Consider the following 26,269-nt stretch of genomic DNA (forward strand, 5'->3'; position numbering starts at 1 on the left):
TGTACATGGACAAACACTTGTTTATGCTTTAGTTTGTGATTCTTCTCAGTCAGCTGAAAGACCACTAGCTGAAGTGATGGGTGAAAATTATCTTGTGGTCAGCTAAAGTCACAAATCTGCTCTAGGCCTGAAGGCTGCAGTTCCAGCACGCTTCAGTGAACAGTTTCTCAGTGAAAAGACACCTCCTTTGCAAGGATTACGTTCCTACCCTCTCAGGGGCTTAAGAGTAAGAATTCAAAATAAAGTCTGTTGCAGTACAAGAAAACAGAGATAATCTGCATTATGCAATAAAGGCAATAAAAAATTTATGAGTTAAAGGAACTAGAATTATCCTAAGTCATTCAAAAATCAAGCATAAGGAGATGAACATTAGCACAAGCTAACATGAATCAACCTTTGTAAATCCGGGCTGGAAATGCAACTCAGACTCCACTTTCTACAAGGTTCTATTACTGTTTAGGTAACCTGTCAGGTGACTTAAAGTAAGATCCATTTGAGGTATGGAGCAGCTGTTACAGCAGCTTATGCAAGCATTGATACAGTTTGTTGTGACATGAGCTGTCAGCTATCCCAGGTAGCTTCTTCTACCCCTTCCCATTCTGCTCTCTAACAAGCACAGCTTTCAGCAGTCCCACCAACCTGCCACAACTGGGTTTTTTTCCTCATTTTAAAGGACACTGGAACTTTGCATACGTTACACAGTATGCCCTGTCAATCTACAGAGCTCCACATACTGCTAACAGGACCCTGTAATATTTGAGGTGTGTTTGCTCTTGAAACAAATCAGTGAATTGAAACATAAGCCATAAATGCCTACCTTACATCCATATGGAATGATACCTAGCTTTTAAAAAGTACAGAAATTAATGTTTATTATTAAGCATTATGATTTTATACCTGTCACCTATAAGTGCTTGCCAAAAGATTTTTGATTCTGTAGGCACTAAGTAGTTTCTCTCTGAGACCAATTCCTGACCTAAGCCTAATTCCTATACTGTCATATTTACTAAGCATGTACACTCCTGTTTATCTTTACTGGCCACTTTTGTGATTAGTGTACAGTTGTGGTACAGCAGCTAGCAGCTGCCAGGGCATGAGCAATACACTTCTGTGGGATTACGTTTTAACTTTATTAAACCTATTTCTGAGATGGAGGCTTGGTAACCATGATGTGAAATGGAAAGGGACAGATGGGAAAACACAGATTCCTGCACAGAAGAAAGACAACAGTGATTCTCATCCTTCATTTTTCCCTTTTAGCAAACTTACTTGAATGGTATCTGTAGTACTCTAGTAACAGTAACTTCCGCTCCTGTTTTGTTCCAGCCTTAATCTCAGCTAAAATGAATGTTAACGGAAGCTTTAAGTTATAAGGCAGTGGTTTTACAACAATTCCATGTCACTAATTTAGTAGCCCCTAACACAAGCAATCTTAATTTCTAAAGCTTTTAGCTAAATCCCTCTTAATCTTAGGATGAGAGAGCAAAGATTTTCTTCACAGATCTTTTCATTCATTGACTAGAAATTACACATAAGTAGCAGTTCAACCTATATTTAACTGCTCAGGGATGGAACTTTAAAACACAGTTCTGTTGGTGTAGATGCAGGACTGCAATGATGAATCAGACTTAGGAATGCACAAAAGATAAAAAGATGGATGTTTTAAGCAGAACTAGCAGTTCTGCAGACTAAAGTTGTCCTGAACAGGTTCGAGCAAGAATAAAATACATTCAGAAAAGTGTACTAAGAGCAACAAGAAGGGTTTGTTTTTGCAAGCTTTACTTCCAAATAATTACACCTGGTACAGATTGATCAGATACTTTTAAGATAAAGTGCTTGCTGGTAATGTACTCTCAAGAAAGGCTTTTCCATTGAAACAAAAAAGTTTCTGTACAGAAAGCAATTGTTTAGTGAATAATATGGCCTGTCCTGCAGCATCAGACTTCCTCTTTCAGACCACGTGCACATGTGTGCCTGTTAGCCGTCAATTACAGATGGAAGCAATTGCAAGTGCACTAGCAATTTTGCTATTACAAGGACAGTGGTTACTCTGAGAGCCAATAACCATTTCTCATGCAAGTATTCTAGCACTTAAACTGCAGCTGAAAGACTCAAAAACACCTGTAGTTTTGTCTGCCTGACTGCAAAAAACTATCCAAGAAATACAGATTTTGCTCTGGTTCATAATTATGAAATGAATTCAGTAATACAAAAGATATTATCTCTTAAAGGTGCAACTCCATATCCTAAAATAGCAATTTTAATAATGATCAAATTCAGCTCAAATACTATCTATAGTTATATACCTGTATTAGGGCTGAAAGCTGTCAAATCTACTTTAAGTCAAGAGCTTCCTGAGTTCTCTACGTATTGCCATTCCTTAATATCACAGTGCAGATATTACAAGTAAACACATTCATAGCTCAGGTTAACAGGAACAAGAAGTTTGGAACTTCTAAGGCTGTACACAAGTTTTCCTAAAAAACTCTCACAATGTGGATCCTTTCAAGTGCTATTAAAGCTGACTGAATAAAGCATTTCTTTTTCAAAAAATAGTTATATTTCAGTTACTCAATTTTCTACCTTATTGATCAGAAACATGCCAGAATGGACTTAAGGCAAGGACACACATTAATTTTAAAAATGATCAGTATTTTGCATTAAACCACTGGAAAAATTAGTGCAGCATTAGAATAGTATATGGGAGAAAATGGACATTAAACACGTAGGGAATTTACTTCCTACTTACAAACTTACACAAATTACAGCAACATTAGGCAATTAGAAGACCTGGACGTAATTTATATTAACTTATAATAACCACATTAGAGATGAAGTACCACTCACAGCAAAAGGAATGTAGTGAGACTGAAGTTTAATATCTAGCATTGTTAAGAAACTGACATCTAATGAAACAAAAGTGGAATGCCAATTTCATAAAAATATACACATATAAAAGTATCTTTGTGCCTGAATTCCAGAACAGCTTCTCCAAAGTAGTGCTTCTAGAACTTTCAAGTTTTAATTATATTCAAAGTATTTATCAATTGAATAAAGTTGGCAAATTATATTCTTAAATTATTTTTTCCTTGATGTCTTCCTAAACAGAAAGCATCACCAATTCAATAACGGGTCACTCTGAATGGAGATTTTGCTTTTTCTCCCCCATGAAAGCAGCAGAATATTACAATTTTAATAATAGAGTGAAACCCATTTGTTATTCTATCTACTACACCTTCCCCATTCTTTTACAGAGCAAGCTAGTCAACAGTAATTTGGCAAAAAGAAATTTAAGTCAACAACAAGATGAGCTGGGCTTCGGTTTCCGATGAAGGTTTACTGTATCTGTTTGAATAAAGTGATCTGATCTATCTTCAGAGGCTAGAACTCTTCTAACAGCTTCTTCAAAGGCTGCTGCAACATTAGTGGCATCTTTTGCACTGGTTTCAAAATAGGGATGGTTGCCATTATTCCTGCACCAGTCTTGGGCTTCTTCTGTAGATACTTGCCTTTCATCAATATCAACTTTGTTACCCAGAATCACAAATGGAAAACTTTCAGGCTCCTTGACATCTGCATAATAAATGAATTCTTTCTTCCAGTTGCTTAGGTTTTGGAAGCTTTGAGAGTCATCCACACTGAAGGTTAGCAGGCAACAGTCAGAACCTCTATAGAAAGGAGTCCGCAAGCTCCTAAACCGTTCCTGACCTGCTGTGTCCCATATCTGCATTGTAACAAAATGTCCATCCACTTCCAACTCTTTATTTAAGAATTCCACACCTATTGTATGAAACAGCTGTGCATCGAACTTGTTGGTGACGTATCTGTTCATGAGGGAACTCTTCCCAACTCCACCATCTCCTAGCAGTATTACTTTAAGGAGTGATGATTTTGCTGCCATTGTTACGGGAAAAGATCCTCCTGTTTTCCTAGACCTGAAAAGATTAAGGAAATCATTAAAAAGGAAAATAGTTGTGAGCACCAAATTTTGCACACATAAATATCTAGAATGTGTTTTAAATTCCACCAACATCAAGTTTCATGTACAAAAACAGGACTCCACTAAACAGGAGAAGTGTAGATACACTCTAGTAAGAGTACCCACTCAAGAATATCAAATTAAAGAGGTGTCTCTTCCACAGACAGCAGTCTGCATCTAAGCAGTATGCTGCGTAAATTACTGGTCTGTCACTTAGAGCTATTTTAAACCCCCTAAATCCTTCAAACCACTCCTCCTTTGTACTGAAGGGGTATCACATCAACAATTATAGCATATTTAACAAGTGCTATAATTCATTTATGTTCACTGGAAAAGGTTCATGGAAAAAAGCAGAGTGAATTTTATAGAGCATGTGCCTTGAACTAGTCACTTCAGTGCTGTATTTTATTACCAAAGTTACTTTTTATACCAAAGCACTAGGAACACAGTTATCTATGGAACTAATGCAAATGCTGTCATTAGAGAAGCATTCAATAGTTTAGAGTTTACTCTTTGCAGAACAGCATTGATGAATGGAATACTGTTAAAATTACCACAAAATAAAATTTGTTGTTACTACTTCAATGATATTCAAAATGCCACATACCAAGCCCCAGCCTACAATGACAGTTCAGTTAGGAGGTGTCAATTTCCCATAGTAAAACTGTCAAAAATTCTGGAAGTGGTAGTGAATAGTTGGGCTGCCAGCATGGGGATGGCAAATTAGCAACACCAAAGAAGGCTTTTTAACTGTTAGACTTAAAAAGAAATAATAAAAAAAAATCCTTTAGCACATTAGTTTGTTTATTAGTGCTTTGTACCCAACCTTTGTCCTCACAACTGTAGTGTCATCTAATACTGTAAAATGATGTTTTAATTGCTTGGGGGTAAAGTTTCATTTTATCAAGCCCAAATTGAAGTTTCTGTATGAGAACTGTGTTCCTAAACCTACCTGACAGTCTGGGTTTCAGCCCTAACAGGCTTCTCTGAAAATAGCATCTATTTAAAATGGAAATGGGTCATAAGTTGCCTAGTCCCTCTCTTTCTTTGAAGGAAGGAATGTGGTCTTGCTAGTTGTAATTAGCATTACTGGCATATACATCACCCACAGTGTGGCTGTAGAATTAGTACCTGATACAAGCTGGTGTGAGAGTCTCATGACTCTGTGCTGCCTTACAATCAAGGCCTACAGTAGGAGCAAGAAATTTCAGGAATTTTTTTTTTTATCAGTGACTTTCCATCTTTGAATATTTGCTTGCTAGACACAATCTATAGTAGGACAAAAGGAGTAGTTTGAAGCCTCAACACAAAAAAAGTCAAAATACAAGGAACTGACTGCTTCCATTAAAATTTTTTTCAGAGCAAGTAATTTAATTCATTCATACTGCATAATTAACAACAATGTTTATAAAACCTTAATTCTGTACAGATTTGTATGATGATAAAACTTCTTAGAAGCTACAATAAGGTAGTTCATTTACCCTTCAGAGAGCTACAGGATAATGGCTATGGCTCAGGTTATGAACACATATATTTTAGTGCACATGAAAAGCCTCATTAGAGCACTGGGGTAAGAGTTGCAGGTGTATGCTTAACTCTGAAAATGGTCCAGTGTATTTATTTATGTCTCCAGTTTCTACATCAATAGACAGGAATTGCTTCTTAATAAATAATGCTTTCATGGGAACAGAGGGTACTGAATGTTCTCCTGTTCTTCCCTACCAGTGCAGGGAACAAGTTTTAATTTATTTTTTCAGTCCTGCAGAAATCGCAAGTTCCGTGAAAAAACACAATGTGCATAAATAACTGGCTTAAGTAGTTCTGACTGGTACTATGCACTCGTTTCTTTAGCATCTGCATTTTTATCAATGGCAGTTATTATCATGAAATTGTCCACAAAGCCACATTTTAAACAAAATACATGTAAAGAAAGTGTTAACAGTATCTACTACTTTGTGCATCTAGGACCTGCAAAGTTAATTTGCACAATTTCAACTATGTGGGCCATTCCAGTGAGGTCGAAGAGACTGATGACCATAAAATTAGTTTTACTGGGCAGAGCATTACAGACCAACCACAAGTGGACCAAACCGGTCCTTTCACACAAAAGCTACAGAAAGAGTCTTCCGTGATGTTGCAGGACCATGTGGCTTTTCAGGACATTCAGTTTCCGCAGCCGCCATGCTAGGCTAGAATTAAGTTTCTATAAAGTTTTTAATTCAAAATAATGGTATATATATTCAATAATTTAAAGAGATGCTGACAAGCTGTATCTGAAGCACTAAAGAAGCATATTTGAAAATATTAATAAGTATTTTTGTCTGAAAGCAGCTAAGACTTTATACATCTATAGTTTTATTACTGTATAAGGGACTAATCTGCAGCCACAACTGATAATGTGATTTAGAGTATCTGCTGAATCAGAGTGGTATTTTTCAGAACAGAGGACTGCTGCATTTATTTTCTGATTGTGCATCTTTAAATAAGTTAAGATTTTTAAAGAACTCAATTTTTGTAGTTGTTTTTTCTAAAGTCATGAAGCCTTAACACTCCAACAAACAATACAATGATAAAATACTTAAAACACTACAAGAATTAATATTATTTCTCCTATTATAAAATTTATCTGTATAATGTGCATTTTGACAGTGTTTTTGGAAGGGATGGTTAACATATGATATGATGTTTCTGAAAATTTCCTACGTCAATTTTTCAGTCTTAATCATCATTCATCATCTGAAAACAAAACAAAAGCTTAATTCCTAATGTGCATGTGGTTGTTTTAATCAGCATCAGGAATCACAAGGCAGTATAGAATTACATGGAACTGTTTGCTATAGTTATTTCTTAGTGAGCTACACAGTTAATGTAAAAGTAATCTCAACCTAGTAGATAAAGGGCCTGTATCAAGAATAATTTTTCTCATGTTCTTCAATCATTTCAATATTCAAAGATAGAGCAAATAAAAAGCAGCCCTACTCCGGTTCATTTTGATAACCATTTCTGAATTGCTTCCCCTAACTTAAAAGGATTACAGTGCTTAAATAACTGACTTCAATATTCCTGTTAGAAGCAGGGAATGATTTCTACTAAAAGTAATCTATGACATGAACATATACCATAACACAAAAAAGTAAATTAATTGTTGTCTTTCAGGATGTCCCTTTTAAACAGTAAAATGAATTGTAAGTCAAATATTTCCACTATTAGTGCAAATATTTGCTGTCACAACGAAAAACAAACAGCTAAGCAACCTCAGAAAAATCAGTTTGCATTACAAAACCCAATCCTGCAAAGCTTAAGGAAACCACTGCCTTGTCCACTCTATCCATCTAGATTGTGTTACTTCCATATGTCAGCTTAATGTCTGTCTTTATTTTGAGTGCAAATACCTCTCTTGTATAGGTACTGAGGCAGCACTATAGAAAAGTAAGATTCTTGGTCTAGAAAACCATAGCAGCAACATGTGAACTCAAGTCTAGGAATTTGTCCTTTTACTATAAAAATAATATCATAGATAAGGAGGACACTCTCACACCAGTGTACTGAAGGTTGAAGACAAATGCTGAACTCAAGTTCTAAGGAAAAGCAGTGCTAGCCAACACAGTAACTGCATTGCCCCTATGTCAGCAAGCTGCAAACCCCATGTAAAATATTAAGCAAATCAAGGCAATTGGATCTATTTAGTTTCATTTTCCCCATGCTGATACCAGCCACTTCAGCACACCATTTAAAAACCCAAACAAAAAACCACACATAGCAACTGAAATCTCACCTCCACTCCCCATTTTTAATAGGGCCCCAAACCCTGGATGTATTGTAATACTGCCACACCACTGAACTGCCTCAGCATTTTTGAAGAAACAGATGTAAGGGGTACTTCCAATTTCTAGACAATTGCTTCTCCACTGGTATTTACTTTCTAACTTGGAAACGGGCGAGAAAATTTGTTTCAGCTATCACTGTCATTCAGTGGTCACTGGTAAACCACCTGTTATACAAAACCAAGACTAAACCTAAAGGTTTTCTTGAGGATATGTAGTACACTGTCCTTTAACTAAAGCTGTTAAATGTAAAACAGACTCAAGTTTGTTCCCATCATGTAAGCAATCAAGTTTATTTACAATCTAATATGCCATCAGCCAAAAAGGGGCCATCTTTGACTTAAAAGACACTAAAGTTATGGACAAACAGAATTACCAGTTATATGAGCATAATACTGACCATGTTTCACAACTTCCTATCCTCAAATTTACACATATAAGCACATCCATTTCAGTTTTGAAGCTTATTCACAATTTTATTTACTAAGCCACTGTATTTTATTAAGCTACTAGTATCAGATTAGAAGTTTAAAAAGGCACACCACTGCAAGTATTTTGACTGAAAAAATACTTGCAGTGGTGTGCCTTTCCATAGAAATGTAAACTCCCTCCCTCATTAGCAGTTGGGGTTTTCTCACAGAAACAAAAGCATTTGACAATAATTGCCAGGCTAGCATAGAAAACGTAGTTTGTTAGTTACAGCAGCCCATCAAAGAATGACATTAATTGCTTCTCTGTGAAAGGTCTGAAAAGAACTCCCAAGAACTACAAGAGTTACAGCAGAAAGGTCAGAATCCAAAACGACATACTTTTCAACACTTACTGTTTGTGGAAGATTTACATTTCTCAGCCCTCAATCACTACAGTGGTTAAACTTGTTGCCTATAGCAGATCTGCAAGTTTCCAAAAATCTGAAAAGAAAGGACAGAAGCATGTTTTCTCACTTTTCTCCCCTTAGTCAATCCTTATTCTTATATTTGGGAGGTAGTGGTTTGTACCCTGGTCAATTAAGTGGCAGAAGAATACTTTTTTAGTGCATAAGAGGCCACAAACATTTTTGACCTTGAAAGACTTCTTTCTCAGTTCAAAGGAAAACAACCTGATATGAAGCCAAGATGCTACAGGCTTTGTACTTTTGAATGTGTTACAAGCAGAGACATTAGTCAGTCTCCAAACTGACCCTCCCCTCCATGGGGCATTGACGTAAGAGCTGTGGATCAGGAACACCCCTTTACTGACAGTCACTTGTCAGCTGCCTCAAAGCCAGCCCTTCAGTCACACAGCTTGACTTACCAAAGTCCTAATCTCCTCCTAAGTCTTCCTTCCTGTATCTGTGATTACACCACTGCACTATGAAGATAACCTGTCAGCAAATTATTAAACATCTATCCAAAAGAAAACACAGACTATTTGAAATTGCCTCTAGTTGTAAGCAGCCTTGATATAGCACCAGAATATCACTAGAACTTACTTGCAATTTCTTATATGAACACAACCCAAAATGAACTGCCATTCAGCTGTTGCCACTCATTTAGATACCAAAAAAGTTTTATTTGGGGCTTTCTTTGTAAGGTTTTCACTCCTTTGAAGCTCAGGACACTAGTTCAAACAGTTGCCTGGCATGACCCAGGGCTATGAAAGATCCAGTGGCCAAGGGAAGGAATTGTGAAGTTCCCATAACCCTTGGATCATTAAATCATTTCAGCACCTACTGCCAGAATCTCCTCATTTATTCTAACTTCTAGCTAGACACTAAGTCAATTAACAAAATTTGTCAGGAGAAATACCTACATTTTTATCTCTGCAGTTTAATCTTGCATAAGCCTAACCTTCACCTCCAACCTCATTCCCCAAATTCAAGTAAAATGAGCAAACTTATTTATCCCAATTTAATCAGAGTTGACATTTCTTAGCAGTTCACAGTTAAACATCTTCCAGCTTAAATGCTCTATTACTTTCAGCCAACTTCAAGACACCCTTCAGTGCTGCCTGCTGCTCATGGTCCAACACTGCTAACAATGCCTGAGCTATTTGACATTCTCCTTGCAACCTAGTTCTCTATTACTGCTTCCACTCTTTCAATAACTTATCCAGCAATTATTTCTGCCCAAATGTGCTCATCTTTCTCCCTTGCATTAGTTTCCCTTTTCCTTCAGGGAATCTTAGTAATAGCAGCCTCTATTGGTTCAAGGCTACCTTGTACATTCATATTCTTCCCAGTGTAACTCTTGTGACAAAAGCCCGTCCCTAAGGCATTAAGTGGGTTACACTGTACCAGGCCAACACACTTGTCTGCTCTGCTCAGAAGGAAAACAAAAACAAAACATAGGGGAGAACGAACACTATTAAAAAAAAAAAAAAAAAAAAAAAAACAAAACAAAAACCAACAAACCCTAAGGACTTCTTCCAAGCCTTTTTGCTGGGAAGTTTTTATCCATTGTGAAATATTTATGTAAAATTCCAATCCTAAGGAGCTGGAAGACCTGTTTCCCATAATTTATTACTAACTTGACACAAAATAAAACAAAGCTTGAAATTTAATATCTTACTTGACCCTCTGCAATTCTTTTTTCACACTTATTTTCAATTTAAGGAAACTGATGGTGTTTGAGCACTCAAAAGTAAAACAAGGACTGCCAGAGCAGGTGTTTTGGTTTGGGTTTTTTTTTAATACCCACTGTCTCTTTTTAACTTCATGGAAAAGGCTTTACTAAGATTAAGACAGCAAAGAAAGCTCCATACAATCTGAATGAAGACAGAGAAAATTAACTGTTCATTATAAATTTGATGTTGGTATGAAACACAGATAAAGCTGTATCATCCTTTGATTAGATTTCTCTGAAAATAAAAGTGCTAAGAAAAAAATGTTTTGTATTTATTTTTGGTATGTGTGCTCTCCCTCCAGTTTGCCATTACAGCTTGTTACCTACAAAGCTACTAAAAGTAATGGAAAAACACTTTGAAATAAACCCCAGTCACACATAGCTACCCTTGCTCTAAAAAAAGCTAGCACTGACAACTTCAGTGTTGCACAACACGTTAAAAGTAAAGACAAATAAAACCCACATGCTTATTTAGGGTAGCTGTAAATTATTATGGACAAGAAGGAAAACAACACGTAGGATGGGAGGCTGCATGACGGCTATCTGCAGACAAGCATTTCAATTCCTGAACAAAACTTAGCAGAGACGTTCCCTACTTAACTTCCCACTTAACTTTTATTAACTTCCCACCCAAGTTAATAAAACTTAAATGCTCTCCATGTGTCTACTTATATGTAAAGGCGCTAATGGAGGTTTTTAAAACTATTTTTCTTGCACTATGCTGTTATCCACTAAATTGTTTTGAACAAGTTACCTGTAACACGGATTTACTTAGGCCGAGAGCAGCCCATTAAGCACGCAGACGTAAGCGATTCCCAGCCCTGGCCCATCCCTATCCCTGCCCACACCTGAGCCCGCAGAGCCACCTGCGGCCACGGGGAACTCCCCCGGCCCCGCAGAGCGGCTGAGCCGAGCCACTGCTTCAGAAAAGGAGAACTGAAAGCCAAGGGCGGGCTGGGCAGGCGGCCCCTCTCCACACCGAATCCACCGGGTTGGAAAAGACCTCAAGATCACCGAGACCAACCTAGGGCCGAACACCTCCCTGTGAAGCAGCCCGCGGACTGAGTGCCACGTCCAGCCTTCCCCCAAACACCTCCAGGGACTCCATCACCTCCCTGGGCAGCCCGCTCCAAGCACACAGCAACGAGAGAAAAAGCAGAGAAAAGGAGCTTCAATACTTATTCTGTTCCCAATCTGAAACGTGTTGAGGACACACATATGAAGCCGAGTTTCAGCCTGGCAGACCAGCGGTGTCTCTCAGACGTGAGGAAGTGCTCCGGGGTCGGCGACCGGCCACACAGCAGCTGGAGCCGCTTCCCAAAGGAGCCACCGCCTGCCCCGGAGTCACGGGATCCGGATCACGCCACATTCCCCGCCACCCGCACCGGCCCCGGGGAGCGCCCGGGGCCCCCTCCCACCGCGGGCCCGGCCGGGGCTGTCCTCCCGCTCCCTGGAGGCTGCGCTAGGCAACACCGGGGAGCGCGCCTGGGATCCCGGACAGCGGCGGGGAAGCGAGCGGGGAACGCGCCAACAAGTGAAAGGAAAATAACGCAACCTGACTCGGCTCCAGGCGGCGGGAAAGGAACTGTCGCCGCTCCCGGGCGCGCTGGGAAGGCCGATCCCTGCCCGCGGGAAGGGAATTGCCGCCGCTCCTTCCGCCGGTCCCGGTCCCGGGCTGCGCCACCGCCGCCGGGCGCTGCGGAAGGAACCAACATGGCGGACAGGCCGGGGGCGGGGCTGATAGTCACGTGATCCATGCCCGCCCACTGGTGGGGGCCCCGCCCCGCCCCGACGGGAATGGGGGGAGCTGCAGGGCCCGGAGCGGCGGAAAGGTGCGGGACAGCAGGACAGCGGGACAGACGGACAGCCGGACATACTGTGCCTACAGCCACAGCAGCGCCGGAAAGGCCCATCGAGGGCTATCTCCCATCGAGCACTATCGTGCGCCGTCTGGCAGCGTTCCACAGGAAAAGATAACACTTTTACTTGCTCTAGAGTGCCCTGCATTATTAAGGCCGAAAATGCCTTTATAAAGCGTTTGCCGGTCAGAGTGATTTATGAAAGGCAGTAGTCTCACTGTGCTCCACACTAAGGGGCCTAGGTATGCAAACTCACAATTGTAAGGCAGCTTCACGTTACAAGCAGAAACATTTAAAGTATCAATGAAGAATTCATCGAAATACAAAGCATGCTACTTTAAAAAAGTGGCCAGGCACATTTTTTTCCTGCAGTAATTCAGAATAACACCAACTTGACTGTTAAAACAAGATCAAATGAAAAAAAAAAGCTAAAGGAGACAGTGATAAGAGTCTTTCTGTGTCTTTACAACCTCCCCACAAGGGCAAAGTATAATTAAAATTAAAAAAACCAAAAAAAATTAAAGAGGTTCCCACACCATCAGGAGGAATAGGTGATGACAAGCATAAGTACACCCATTTGCTCAAGCAGTCATCACATGCTTCTGATCATAAGGCAGATGCAACCAGACTGGAATTGCCACTTGTAGAGTTGTCTTGTTTTGGATCAGACATCAACATGGCCCAAGGAATGGAAAACAAGATCTCAGTATCATCAAAAGGAGATGTCTCCTACTGACAGGAGATTATTAAAAGGCAGGCCATGCTAGAGGCAAATCTGATGATACCAGACCCACTTTTATCTAACAAAGCTGGACTTCAAAAATTTTTAAGTGCTTTTTCCCTGGAATCTGCTTTCATCCAATTCTAGACTAAAAGACAAGCAAGTCAGGAGGGGTAGGAAAGTGGACTTTAAATTGTGGTAATTCTAAGGTATATAAGCTCTTATCAGTTATAAATCACTATTTTATGATTTATACAGAAGAAAAAGCTGCATTTAGAAATGGAGAAAATAATTACTCTATTTTGCACTTAATATCTTTTGGGGAGAAGCTACCATGTTTTTGTTTTGAAACAACACTGGATTTTGTTTTGAAACACATTGGATACATGTGAGGAAATCTAGAATTGCAGGATAGTTTGGCTTGGAAGGGGACCTTTAAACGTCATCTAGTCCTATCATCCTGCAATGAGCAGGGACATCTTCAACTAGATCAGATTACTCAGAGCCCTGCCACCATCAACCTGGGCAACCTGTTATAAGGTTTCATCACCCTTGCTTGTAAAAAAAATTAATTCCTAGCCTGAATATAGTCAGTCTGTCCAGTCTGGATCTGTGCTCCTTTTTCATCCTACTGGAACAGGCCCTGCTAAAATGTCTGTCCCCATCTTTCGTATAAACCCCTTTATAGGTCCTATAAGGCTTCAATGAGGTCTTCACAGTCTTCTCTTCTCCATGCTGAACCACCCTTGCTGTCTCATCCTTTCCCCCATGGAGGAGGTGCTCTAACCCTCTGATCATCTTGGCGGCCTCCTCTGGACCTGCTCCAACAGGTCCATGTTCTTCCCGTGCTGGAGACCCCAGAGCTGGATTCAGGACTGCAGGTGGAGTCTAATGAGCACAAAGTAGAGGAGCAGAACCACTTCCCTCAACCTGCTGCTCATGTTGCTTTTGATTCTTTCTGGGCTGCAAGTTCACATTGCCAGCTCATGTCCAGCCTCTGACCCACCAGCACTCTCAAGTCCTTCTCCTCAGGGCTTTTGTCAATCCTTTCAACTCACAGCCTGTATTGACATCAGGGGTTGCCCTGACCCTTGGTACAGCATCTTGTACTTGGCCCTCTTTAATCCTGTTTGACTGTCCTAGTGGTGGGGAGCAGGGCTGGGGCAGTGCTGGTGGAGACAGAATCCCACTGCCGGCAAGAGCCCCATTTTGGCTCCGGCACTGTACAAGCCTGGTGGCCCCGTTCCTGCACCCCACCTTGTGCACCAATCTCTGTCCGACAGCATGTCCCCAGACCTGCCCAGCTCTCACTGGAGTTTTGGCAGATCATTGTCACTAGACCTGCCTAGCTCTTCTTTGGGTGCTGCCAGACAGTGACCCTTACAACTGAAGCCACAGTCCTTGCATGCCTTGTCACCCACCATCCTCCCCTGGCTCGCCCCCCTCTGTGCAGCAACCCACCCTTGCTGCTCCCTCACATGCACCTTCATCTGAAAGCTGACTTTGCACTTCAGGGATTGGTTCACAGAGGTGTATTCATGTTATTATGCCATGTCACAGAGAACAGCACAAAAAACCTCCAATGGCAAATAAAGGGCAACTTTTTGTGAGTAGGAGGAAGTTCTGTATCAGCAAAGCTCTCTTATAATAAGAGCTTGTGAATAATACTTGTTACTATCTGTAGCTGGCAAGGAGAGTATGTCCCATCCTGGCAAGTGATGACATGGCCTCAGTAAAACATGACTTTGTCACTTCTTGGCTGAATTACAACAGCACAAAATAAGGGGATATGAAGTCATTTATGGCTCTCTTAATACCAGAATGCAAGCCAGCTCCCAAGCAATCCAAGAAATTATCAAAGTGCTCTTGTTTCTTTCCTTATCTTCCAGGCAGTCAGTGAATTGGACCGCTACACCCTGAAGATTCCCTGAAGGACTGTAATATTTGCTCCTTAACCACAGCCTGTTACCAGCTAACTTTCCTTCTTGGCACAAAAAAAGAGCTGTTTTTTGTTTAAAGAGCTGCAGTTCTTTGCTTTAGTAGCAAATGTAGATAGCACAGCAGATGGAAAGAAATACACTTTAAATGAAAAATAAACAGCAAAAATTTCCTTTTCCTTTTGAAAAGAGGAAAGAGTTATAAATAACAAATGGCAGCTGAATACCTCCCTAAAAAGTGAACAGTAAGAGGGATATGACAGAGATAAAAAAGGCACTCAACAGAACAGATGGAAGTGGGTCTGGCAGGGGATTTCCGAGAACCAGAAGGAGTTTTGTTACTGGTGTTAAGGGAGCAACATTGACTACAATTAATAGAGCACTTCAGATATAGAATAGTGTCTTTGCTTTTACATTGAAAATTGTGTGAAATTCATTGTTAATTCAGCTCTCATCTTCTTAAGATATGTATCACAAGTTCTGCAGCTACAGGCTGCTTAATCTTTGAGAGCAATTTATGCTTTAGACTTTATTGCTGCTGTTAAATCACAGGATTCAAGGAGTTGAATTTACAGCATTTCTGGAAAACCCCATGGAGACAAATATAGACTTTAGCCTTGTTCAGCATATATTTGTCCTATGTTTGTGGGGATCACCTCTACAGACACACTTCTCGTAGGAGTAGCAGCACAGACATGCTAATTATCATACCCAAATTAATGGTCTCTGCTAAAAAAAGTCCAGAGATCTTTTTCTCACCCTGAATCAACTGAAAAAAAAAAAAAACCCTTCAACAATATAAAAGAATCTCATTTTTCAAAGCTTTTCTTTTGTTTCTGGACTCTACTTCCTGCACTCCAGTGATCTACATCCTCCTGCTGTTGTACACACTATGTAGTTGCAAATTGGCTTTTTAAAGACATCTTGAGACAAAGCATATAATACAGCATATAATCTTAGCCAGCCAAATATTTTAAGCCTGCACAGTTACACATTTAGTGATGGGCAGTTCAAAAGAAAATTATGTTACATATTACATCCCAAATGTAGCCAGTGTTACAGATACAAATTTTACTCTTGAAATATATTCTGTCAGAAAGACCCTCCATGCCTCGTAATATTTCCCTTTGCCAAGATAAAACTTGGATGAGCTGTACATTACTGGAATGGCTTCAAAACCAACTGCAGGCAGAAATTGTTCAGAGCTAAAATAAAGTCTTCTGCTACATGGTGTTCTGACACAGCACAATGCTGTCATAAAGCTCTCCTCAACAGGACCATGACCTTCAAAATGACTGCACACTATCCTGTGCTTGCTGTGATCCACTAACACAGGAGTGTTGGCTTTCCTGTAGTTTCACTGGAAGCTAACAATAATACTTTACACAAAAGTACTGCCACTTAAGCAGGACTACTCATAAGTATCAATTCCAGCACACAAGTAAGGGCTGGGAAGGAAGGCCACATAGTAACTCCTTGGTTACACAGCTGAACACTGGGGGTCTGGCCTAAAGCTTTAATGTGTGTTTTACATCAGTGCACTCCCCAAAACCACATTTTTACATGTTAAAAATCTAATTAATGTTGCTGAAAGGTAATTGTTAACCCTTCACAGAATAGGAAGATTTTTCTATTTTTTTTTTCAGTAGAATACTTTAGGTGTCTCTTTGCAATGTAAGGTTACACATAAATTTCCCCATATACAGATAAAGGCCTGTCTTTCAGTCCTGGCTGGCATTGAGCTCACCAATACCTATTTTCTCATCTCATGCCTCCAACTCCTTTCTCTGAGAGGTCATGCAGCTCAGCCCAAAGGAGCTGACCAGCCTCAGCTGTGTCACAGTCATATGCGCACAGAACAGTCCTCAATTCCTCCAGCAAATACTAAGCAGGTTTCTCTGCTCTGCTGATATTTTTTCACTTTGAAGTGCTAAATGCCTGTTGTGCATGTGTAAAAGATACAGGTCACTTACTTTAGTGAGATTTTTTTCTTTTTTAAAGTAAGTACTTCTAGTGAATGATGAGTGAGAATCATGTTGACTCTGGAACAAAAATATGCATAAAAACTTCAGCTATTGGTTTTCCTTCTATTCATTGTTTGTGGGTAAGGTGTGCCACATTGAAACATTAATTTTCTCAGTTTAGGACAGATGTCCCAGTTCCAGAGAGGATATCACTCCTATTAATTTTATTTATGAAATAAACAGACATCCAATAATATATTTAGATAATATTACATTAAATGATGTAATATTTCAGTATGTGCTGAAATAATTGTCGGATCCTGCATTAATTTCTTTGTAGTAGCAGGACACACCATCTTACATTATAAATCCAGCCTGCATACTGATAGACTGTCACAAGTCCTGTTTTCCTTCTAATAGCTAAAACCACTAAAGCAGAATCTCATTCTTGCTTTCATTTGCTAGCTGCTTTCTACCCCCTTTAACGCTCTACTTTTAGTTTCTTTTTTCCCTTTGAGAAATCACCTCTCAAATCAGCTTAATAATCTAATGCTTGCAAGAAGTTAAGTAAGGAGTGAATCCATGCTGAACATTCTGCAATGCACATAAGTATGTGAAACACAGTTTTAGAAACAGTTTGTTTATTGTAAATGAAACTTATGTTCCAGGAAAGAACTCCTCCTGAAGTTAAAAAAATTTCCAAGTATCCCATTCCTTCAGGAAAAAACTCAGCACTTGGAATAATTTTAATGGATTCACTAGCAAACATGCCACTCAGATACAGTGTAACCATTTTTTTCCTTTTACCCTTTATTTCTTTACATATTTACATTATTTAAAAACATGCAAGATCCAGTCAAGCCATCTTTAAAAATACATCAACAGTTTTTTAAAACTGATTTTGCAGTTTTTAGTGGCAGCACCCACACAATATCAGCACAGAATTTAAAATTACAGAGTTTCAACAGAGGTAAGTTGTCATACACATTTCCAAGCCCTTTATTATAGAGGGACAGCATTACAAACAAATCCATCTGCTGTGATACCACTGTTCTCCACATTCATTACAAATAACGTACGTCAACATTTGTTCGTCTGGATTTGTGTTTCGCACCCAAGCTGGAAGAAAAAGAGTTCCTCTGGCAATCATAGTGACAGTGCAATCAAATTTTTCACAGCGTCTGCACTTTATTTTGTTTGTCTGTGTTCCATTTATCACCTGCGGAAGCTGATGTTCCTGAACAGATGATTTTGTGTACAGAGCCCTAAGCTGTTTCAGTTCATCACTGGCCATTTCCATCACTGTCATCTCAGCAAAAGCCTTTGGGCTCAAAGTTCCCAAAAAAAGGTTATGCTTTAAGTGGCAACTTTTAGGGTTCTTTAGGTTAGAGATTTTACTTCTGATACAATTTTTATACTTTTTATCATTTTTAGCATGAAGAGCAAAAATATGTTCTTCAATTTCTTTAGCTAACTCTAGCCATTTAACAGTTTCTTCTTCATCTTTGGCAGAACCAATCAAAGCTTTGAAAAGAAGATCCACACATTTACACCTTAGAGCTCTCATCAGGTCCTGCTGCAGGCTTGCTTCGCTAACAACAGATTTAGAATCTTCATGAACAGTGTGTTGTTCCTCAAAAGAAGAATGCTGATTAATACTGACTTCTGCATTGTTATGTACCACATTTTTAACAGTTTGTGATGGGACCAAAGTGTTGGAACTAGTACCATCTAACGCCTCCTGCTGACATGGTCCTTCAGACAGCAACTGCTCTCTAGGAACTACACTGAGATGCTCAATTTCTTCTTTCACATACACAGAAACTGACTTTTTAACTTGCATTGACTGAGCACAGTTATTCTTGTAAAGTGTTTTCCACCGTGACAATAACTGCTTTGCTTTCTTTTTTAACTCTCCTGAAGGGCAGCTCTTGAGTACTCTATATACAGCCTTGGTAACTTCTGTTCCCTGAAGATATTCCACAGTCATATCAACATCTGCAAGTTCTTTAAGATGATCCTCAATATCTTGCAAATTGTTCTCAGACAGCAGTGTTTCAATACAATGGGTTCTGTGTACAATATCTTTTAGATCAGACATTTTTAAACCTGGAAACAAACAAAAAGATCATCTTTCGTGCAGTTACAACATTAATTCATCTTCTGTATATTCACACAAGGTCTTCTTTTCATTTTATGCTATTTTACACTATTTTATTTGTATATATCACTGGGTTTTCTACCATTTTCTTAAAAACACCATTCTGGTTCCTACATGACCCTCAACTTTTCACTTGCTATAAAAGAGATCATCTCTTTCAGAAGTTTCTCCTTAGAGCTATCAGAGAAGAAAGTCAGTGTCATGACTTTTACCTGAGGTCCCACTGTTGCTCTTCCCCTCACAGTGCTAGCTAATACTAGCACTGGCATCATATTACAGATGGATTATCAAGATGGGGCAGCTCAAAAACAATGACATCTGCAGTGTTTCAAAACACTGACATCTACAAATTTTGAAAATTCTTAAAGGTTAAAGACAGATCCCTCTATATTTTCTTGCAGCTGTAGCATTATTAAAGCATGCTCCCATATATTCTCACACATAAAGGAAAATCAAATGGGATTTTCAGAATGCAAAATCTCATGGTTTCAATAGTATTTCCTTTTGATTCCTTTTCATTAAGCCCTTTGATCAAAAAATGTTCAGTGCATTGTTATTGCAAATTTGCATGCAAAAAATAATTTTACATTCCTAACATTATTATTCTTCTTGCTGAAAAGGAGAATTAAATGTAGAATGCAGAAATGAATTGTGTGTTATGTTGTGCTCTTCATTTCTGCAGTTAATCTAAGTTTATGCATGAAATCAGTTTTTTGTCTGAAACTGCATCCATCCTGATTCTACTCCAGAAAAACTCCTCTGCCTGACAGAGACGAGGCTAGCTACACACATCCCTATGGGAAGAAGTCATAAGCTGATTTCTTACAAGATTATTGTTTCCATGATGAAAACCCCTGACAACAGGGGTAGAGAAGGGACAAGAGATACAGCTGGGTAATTTGCACACTGATGTTTCTATGACCTATACCAGATAACTTCTCTTTTACATGACCGAAACAAGTTCAAACTTTAGCTAGGACTTCAGAGCTCCACAAAAGAATAGGACAGAGAGGATAAGACTTCATTTTTTTCTATAGGAACAGAACCAACCCCTCCTCCATAGTAAATGTTCTGAGCATTTCCTTAAGCTGTCTTTAAACACTCTTGTCTTACATTTTGAAGCCCTGCAAAACCTCAATAATGGCGATTTCAGAAACCAATTTATTACTCAAGAAGTTTCAAACTCAGAGAAACAGGATGCAGTTTTTACATACTTAAGACGAGCCCTCTGCTAAAAAAGAATGTCAGAGCATTCACTCCTCTGTTCTGCTACAGGAAGACAGAGGCTGTGAACAGAAAGAAGAGCTTTGTCATGTAGGAGACACATCACAAAGCAAGAACAGTTCCCTGTCTCCAGAATACCGAGAGGGAGAAACTTGAAATTACTGATGTCGTGGTAATACCGCAGTGTATTTTCTAGCCACAGCTCACTGGGAACCCAAGTATAGCAAGCCTGAGTTCTTCCCTGATCAGACTCCTGTTCTTTGAACTCTGATGTTTCTGTTATAAATCAGACAGAACAGTAAGTTGGGAGAAGCCCCAAAACCTTTTGAAGGGAATGCAAATGTGTCACAGAAATCAAGCTACAATTCCAAATGGAAAATTATTCTACCACTTGAGGGAGCTGTGGCATAGCAAACCCATGGAATCTTTTGAAACATGCATGAAAAACTCCAGACTGTGGAGAAAAAAGATAAAATAATTATGCTATGAACTTCAGGAGACTTCACATTTTAAAGGTACATATTTGCCTAATTTTGGCAAACAAACTGTGCAGAATCCATAGATGCTAGGATACAGACAGGAGGGAAAGAATATATCCCTTATCCAGTTATTGTCTGTACACTGAGCTCTTTTTTTTTAAAATTTGGAATTTGACTGCTTATCTACCTGATTTAATGCAATTTGACAAATTCTGCTGAGCAAATATTTATAAAATTAACTGAATCAAACTCAGCACTGTTCAGCTGTCTTCCTAATTCTAACAGACAAGAAATTTGAGAATGAGTAGTTTTTTTCTTAAGTTATGAAATGAATCACGCATCTTTGTTAAGGTGGAGCTGTAAGAAAAAGAACAAACAAATGATAGTGTCACAATTTTGTACAGCAGAAAACAAACATCCTCAACGCTCCCACAACTGCACACGGCATTTCAGTTTAGCAATGACAGAATTACAGAATGGTTCAGGCTGGAAGGGACCTTAAAGAACACCTAGTTCCAACCTCCCTGCAAAGGGCAGGGATGCCATTTCCTAGACTTGGTTGCTCAGAGACCCATCGAACGTGGCCTTGAATAGGCCCAAGGATGTGGCAGCCACAACTTCTCTGGGTAACCTGTTCTAGTGCCTCACCACCCTCTGCATAAAGAATCTCTTCCAAACATGTAATATAAACCTGCCCTCTTTAAATCCATTGACATTTGGTCTGGCACTATCTACCCATATAAAAAGTCCTTCTCTCTCCTTTTAATAAACACCCTAAGGTACTGGAAGGCCACAGTACGGCCTCCTCAAAGCCTCCTATTCTCCAGGCTGACCAAGTTCAGATCTCTCAATCTGTCTTCTTCATGGGAGAGGTGCTTCAGCTCTCTGAGCATCTTTGTGGTCCTCCTTTGGACCTGCTCTAACAAGTCCATGTTTTTCTGGTGCTGGATGCAGCGCTCCCAGTGGGGCCTCATGAGGGCAAAGTAGAGGGGGAGAATCCCCTCCCTTGTCCTGCTGGCTGGGCTGCTTTGGATGCAGCCCAGGGGGCCACTGACCTTCTGGGCTGCAAGCGCACACTGCTGGCTCATGTCCAGCTCTTCATCCACAGGAACCCCCAAGTCCTTCTCTGCAGGGCTGCTCTCAGTGACTTCTTGTCCCAGTCTGTGCTCATGTCTGGGATTGCCCTGACTCAGGCTTGTTGAACCTCAGGAGGTGCTCGTGGGCCCGACCCCTCAAGTTTGTCCAGGACCCCCTGGATGGCATCCTGTCCTGCTGTGGTGTCATCTGCAAACTTCCTGAGGGTGCACTGATCCCACTGCCCATGTCACTGATGAAAATATTAAAGGGCACCAGTCCCATGAGCATCCTGAGGGACACCACTCACCATCAGCCTCTAGCTGGACACAGAGCCACTGACCACAACTCCCTGGCTGCACCCATCCAGCAACTCCTTATCCATTGAATATGAATGAGTCCATCCACCAAAATCCACGTCTCTCCAATCTGGCGATAAGGATGTCATGTGGGACTATAATAAAGGCATTAGAGAAGTCTACTGATGACTTTTGTCAGTCTTCCCTTGTCAATCCTGTTGTCACTCCATCATAGAATGCCACCAGATTGGTGAGGCATGATTTGCCATTAGTAAAGCCATGCTGGCTACCTTGAATTAACCTCCTTGTCTCTTCTGTACCTTAGAACATCTTCCAGGAGGCTCTTCCTAGGCACAGAGGTGAGCCTCACCCATCTGAATCTATCTTTCTCTCATTTTTAAAAATGGAGGTGACATTTCCCTTTTTCCAGTCAGCAGGGACTTCACCTAACCGCCATGACTTTCCAAATATGCATGAGAACATCAGTTTGAATTCCAAGCTACACTGAAGGTTACAAGGCTCGATATTCACAATGAGACTCGGTAATGCTGTGCTGATGAGGCACTTTCTTGCCAAATCATTATGAGCTCTCACTCTGACTGCACAGTATAATGAGCCACTTGTGTGTACAAGAATAAATGATGACAATCAATAAAAACCTTGTAAGCCAGTTTGCTTCCAAAAAAAACCCCAAAACATCAGGCTACCTAAGGTTTAAAATATGGCCATCCTGTAATAATGCCAAGTTGAATCAGAATGTTTTTAAACAGTAAAATGACTAAGTAAGACAAACCAAAAAACAAACAAAAAAAAACCCCAACCCAGCCCGAGATGCTTCCTGCTAAGTGCAAATTCCATCCCCGGGAAAAACACTGCCCTCTCCAAAAGTATTTGGGATAAATGCGTTGTCTTTGCTTTACACCTTATCTTGTACAAAGCCGGGGCAGGAGGAAAAGCAAGCACAGCCCTACCTACCAAACCCCCGCTTCTCAGAGCGCTGTTCCCGCTGCGCCCCGTTCCCCTCGGTGCCGAGGGCCAGCCGGGGCTTGCACCGCGCTGAAGGGCAAAGCAGGGCTGCGGAGCAGCTGGGCCGTTCGTGCCCTCTGCGACTCTCCCCTGACCTCACCGCCAAGGCAAGGACGGCGGCTCCCCGGGCACTACTGAGGCGAGGAAGCCGCACTCCTGCTGCCCCCGGCGAAACACGCAGCGCTGCTCCCGCACCCCCCGTGCCCCGGCCGCCGAGCCGGCGCCCTCACCTCCGCAGCGGGGCCCGACATGGCGCCGCCCGCCCGCTTCCTGCTCCGCCGCCATCTCCGCGCGGCGGCGTCCCAGGCGGCTGCGCGCTGCTCCCGCCGCTGCCGGGGCGCTGGCGGACGCGGGCTTGGGCAGCTCTGCTGCGGGCGCAGCGGAGAAACCACGTCCCGTTGTACCAGGAATACCAGAACCGCGTACCGTTGTACCAGTGCGGCCGGCAGGACTAGGGAAGCGATTCTTCCCCTGTACTCGGCACCGCTGAGGCCGCCTCGACTACTGTGCCCACTTCTGGGCGCCTCACTCCAGGGTGGGCGCTGAGGTGCTGGAGCGTGTCCGGAGCAGGGTTGGGAGCGTATGTCCGATGAGGAGCGGCCGAGGGAGTGGGGGTTGTTTAGCCGAGAGAAAAGGAGGCTTAGGGGTGACCTTATCACTGGCTACAACCGCCTGACAGGAGATTGTAGCCAGCTGTGGATCGGCCTCTTCTCCCGCGCAACTAGTGACAGGATGAGAGGATATCACCTCAAGCTGTGCCAGGAGAGGTTTAGTTATACATTAGGAAGAATTTCTTCACAGAAAGAGTGATGATATGCTGGAATGGACTGCCCAGGCAGGTGGCAGTTACGGTCCCTGGAGGTGTTAAGGAGAATCTGGACGTGGCCCTCAGTGCTCACAGGGTGGGGTTGGCTCCGGGGTTGGACTGGCTGATCTCGGAGGTCTTTTCCAAGCAGACTGATCCTGTGATTCTGCTGTGCGATGTGTATTCCCCGCGGGCTCCTGTGCTGTCCCCAGGGCTGCCGCAGGGTGAAAACACTCCCGAAAGGGCAGCAGCCGTGGGAATAACTTTGTGTCCCATGCAGCCTCAGGTGTGAGAGCACAGTTTCCACGGAGGCTGACGGCTGTTTTGGGCATGGATCCGGCACATAACGTGGCTATGGGGCGAAAGGAACCCCATGATGCTGCCCTGTGGCCCCTGTGCAGGGCATGGCCTTCCTTTGGTATCTCTCTGCGTGGCTGGGAGAGCCCCACCACGCTCCTCTTAGCCCTAAAATGAATGAAAAGTAAGTGAAATTCATGTGATTTTAAACTTTTAACTTCAGTCGTGATATGGTCCTTCTCGAGCAAACATGGCTTGGAAAGGCAGTGTGACACACAAGGTAAATGAGTATCAGACCTAAGGCTAACACAGAACAGTAACAACAATAACAAGCTGTAAAACTTCCTGTTTCAATATAGTATTGTGTTACTTTTGATATAACCATCTAATCTTTTGGATACTAAACTGAGCTATTGGTATACACAGAGTTAAAGAAAATAAATACAAAATTTCTCAAGGTTACAGCTTTTTGATATGATGAAGTCTGCTGGACATGTCTGATTATGCAGTAAATGTAGTTCAGTCAAAGTAAAGGTATTTTTCATTGCCTTTGTTGTAGTGCTTTCCTCTTTCACATGTATTTCCTCTTTCATGTAGTTCACATAGGTGTTCAAAATTATTTTTTAAGAGATTACTACTTCCAGAATTTTGGCTCTACAGCAAATCTATAGATGATGCTGGGATTTATACTCTGATACATTAAAATGCTGGTATGATTTTTTTGGATACATGTTTTTGGTTTTATTCACTAATGAGGTCTGTGTTGCCCTCTGCTGTCAGTAATCTAATTTTACCTACCTGAAGGCGCCAAATATATTTTGGCAAGATTTTCATGTACTGCAGACCTCTTTTTCCTTATTTTGATATAATTAACATCACCATTACTAACCACACAGGGGAAAAAAGCCTTGCATTGTTGTATAGGATGTAAAAAAACTAGATAAACAATTTATTAAATTATTGTAGTGAACCAGTTTATCAGTGCTCGTCACTGAATGATCTCAGACCTTTCCTTGCTAGTGCTGAAGTGGCTGCATTATACACTGATTGCTAATGCTGTTCAGTTCTTCACTCACAGTGTGTTTGTGCCAGACTCATGAATTCATGACTGATTGAACATGTGATACAATGCGTAGCTGAATGCCACAGTTGAAATTACGCTTCCTTTTTGCCTTCCCTTTGTGTCTCACAGCAAAAAATGTGTGGAACAAAACCTCTGCCAAAGACTTTATGACACAAGACATCAAGAATTTGAAGTGTGACTGTCCAGAAATGGCACAGTAACATACTAGCAGAACAGGATCAGAACCTTCCAGGTTCAAACATGGCATGCCATCCAGTGGCCTGTGTTACATATTTTGAAGTATTTCTGGAGCCTACCTTTGTCAGGAATTCAGCAGCAGCTCTCATTGCAATATCCAGGAGTTTGCAGTTTCATTTCAGTTTGGGGCTCCAAGGCTTTAAATGCCAGTTTTGTTTAATCTTTCTGTACCTGTGTGATTATGAGAACATTACATATTGGATTCCCTATGTCCTCAGCTGAGAGTGCCTTGCCTACTACAGAGGCCCAGAGCTCCCTTGGCAGGAAGGCAAAAGCAAGCATGGCTTTTTCCTTGTGATTAGCCCTCCTTTGAGATGGGATCAGGACTGAGGATGCCCCTCCTGGAGACTGGTTTCTCACTCAAAGGACTGTTTGGGCATCTCCATTAAACTGTCTTTGATCTAATGAATAAGGGATCATTATTCCAGTTTCCCATTTATAGAACAGACGCAATAATGCTTTCTCAATTGTTAAAATTATACACTCAGTAAATTCATACATATATGTGCACATGTGTAATCATATATGTGTATGTCTTTGTATGTTTTCCAGGATAATATCAGTGCTACTGTAACAGTGATAACTTCCTTGAAACTTCATTATTGGCTGTGATAACTATCTGCATTTCCAGAAAAATAGTCTTCTATTCAACAGATGGAGATATTCTGCCAGCTGGAAAGTATTGGGTATCCAGAG

General features: G+C 41.0%; 2 protein-coding genes across 6 annotated transcripts; both read right to left on the reverse strand.

Annotated features, from left to right (window-relative positions):
- Nucleotides 1-2,858: 2,858 nt before the first annotated feature.
- Nucleotides 2,859-12,118, reverse strand: RAB9A (RAB9A, member RAS oncogene family). Of its 3 annotated transcripts, none has more exons than XM_084226905.1 (3): nucleotides 11,962-12,118; nucleotides 8,627-8,714; nucleotides 2,859-3,935 (listed from the first exon to the last, which is right to left on the reverse strand). In XM_084226905.1, exon 3 carries the CDS (start codon nucleotides 3,899-3,901, stop codon nucleotides 3,296-3,298), a length of 606 nt encoding a protein of 201 aa, XP_084083031.1. In that variant the 5' UTR covers nucleotides 3,902-3,935; nucleotides 8,627-8,714; nucleotides 11,962-12,118; the 3' UTR covers nucleotides 2,859-3,295. The 3 variants fall into 3 exon arrangements, with proteins under 3 accessions (XP_084083031.1, XP_084083032.1, XP_084083033.1); XM_084226906.1 differs by lacking the exon at nucleotides 11,962-12,118 and adding an exon at nucleotides 11,585-11,932; XM_084226907.1 differs by lacking the exon at nucleotides 8,627-8,714.
- A 5,583-nt stretch (nucleotides 12,119-17,701) lies between these two features.
- On the reverse strand, nucleotides 17,702-23,695 carry TCEANC (transcription elongation factor A N-terminal and central domain containing). 3 transcript variants are annotated; one of them, XM_084227122.1, is made up of 2 exons: nucleotides 23,577-23,695; nucleotides 17,702-18,996 (listed from the first exon to the last, which is right to left on the reverse strand). In XM_084227122.1, exon 2 carries the CDS (start codon nucleotides 18,986-18,988, stop codon nucleotides 17,906-17,908), a length of 1,083 nt encoding a protein of 360 aa, XP_084083248.1. In that variant the 5' UTR covers nucleotides 18,989-18,996; nucleotides 23,577-23,695; the 3' UTR covers nucleotides 17,702-17,905. The 3 variants fall into 3 exon arrangements, with proteins under 3 accessions (XP_084083248.1, XP_084083246.1, XP_084083247.1); XM_084227120.1 differs by lacking the exon at nucleotides 23,577-23,695 and adding an exon at nucleotides 23,381-23,552; XM_084227121.1 differs by lacking the exon at nucleotides 23,577-23,695 and adding an exon at nucleotides 23,251-23,320.
- Nucleotides 23,696-26,269: the final 2,574 nt, after the last annotated feature.

Source organism: Fringilla coelebs, assembly GCF_963513975.1.
Source record: "Fringilla coelebs genome assembly, chromosome: 2".
Classification (NCBI taxonomy): Eukaryota; Metazoa; Chordata; class Aves; order Passeriformes; family Fringillidae; genus Fringilla; species Fringilla coelebs.

Coding starts and splice junctions, on each gene's coding strand:
- TCEANC (XM_084227120.1), bottom strand. CDS start 23,435: ATGGCGGCGGAGCAGGAAGCGGGCGGGCGGCGCCATGTCGGGCCCCGC. Junction 18,997..23,380: donor TGTCGGGCCCCGCTGCGGAG/GTGAGGGCGCCG, acceptor GTTTGTTTCCAG/GTTTAAAAATGTCTGATCTA.
- RAB9A (XM_084226907.1), bottom strand. CDS start 3,901: ATGGCAGCAAAATCATCACTCCTTAAAGTAATACTGCTAGGAGATGGT.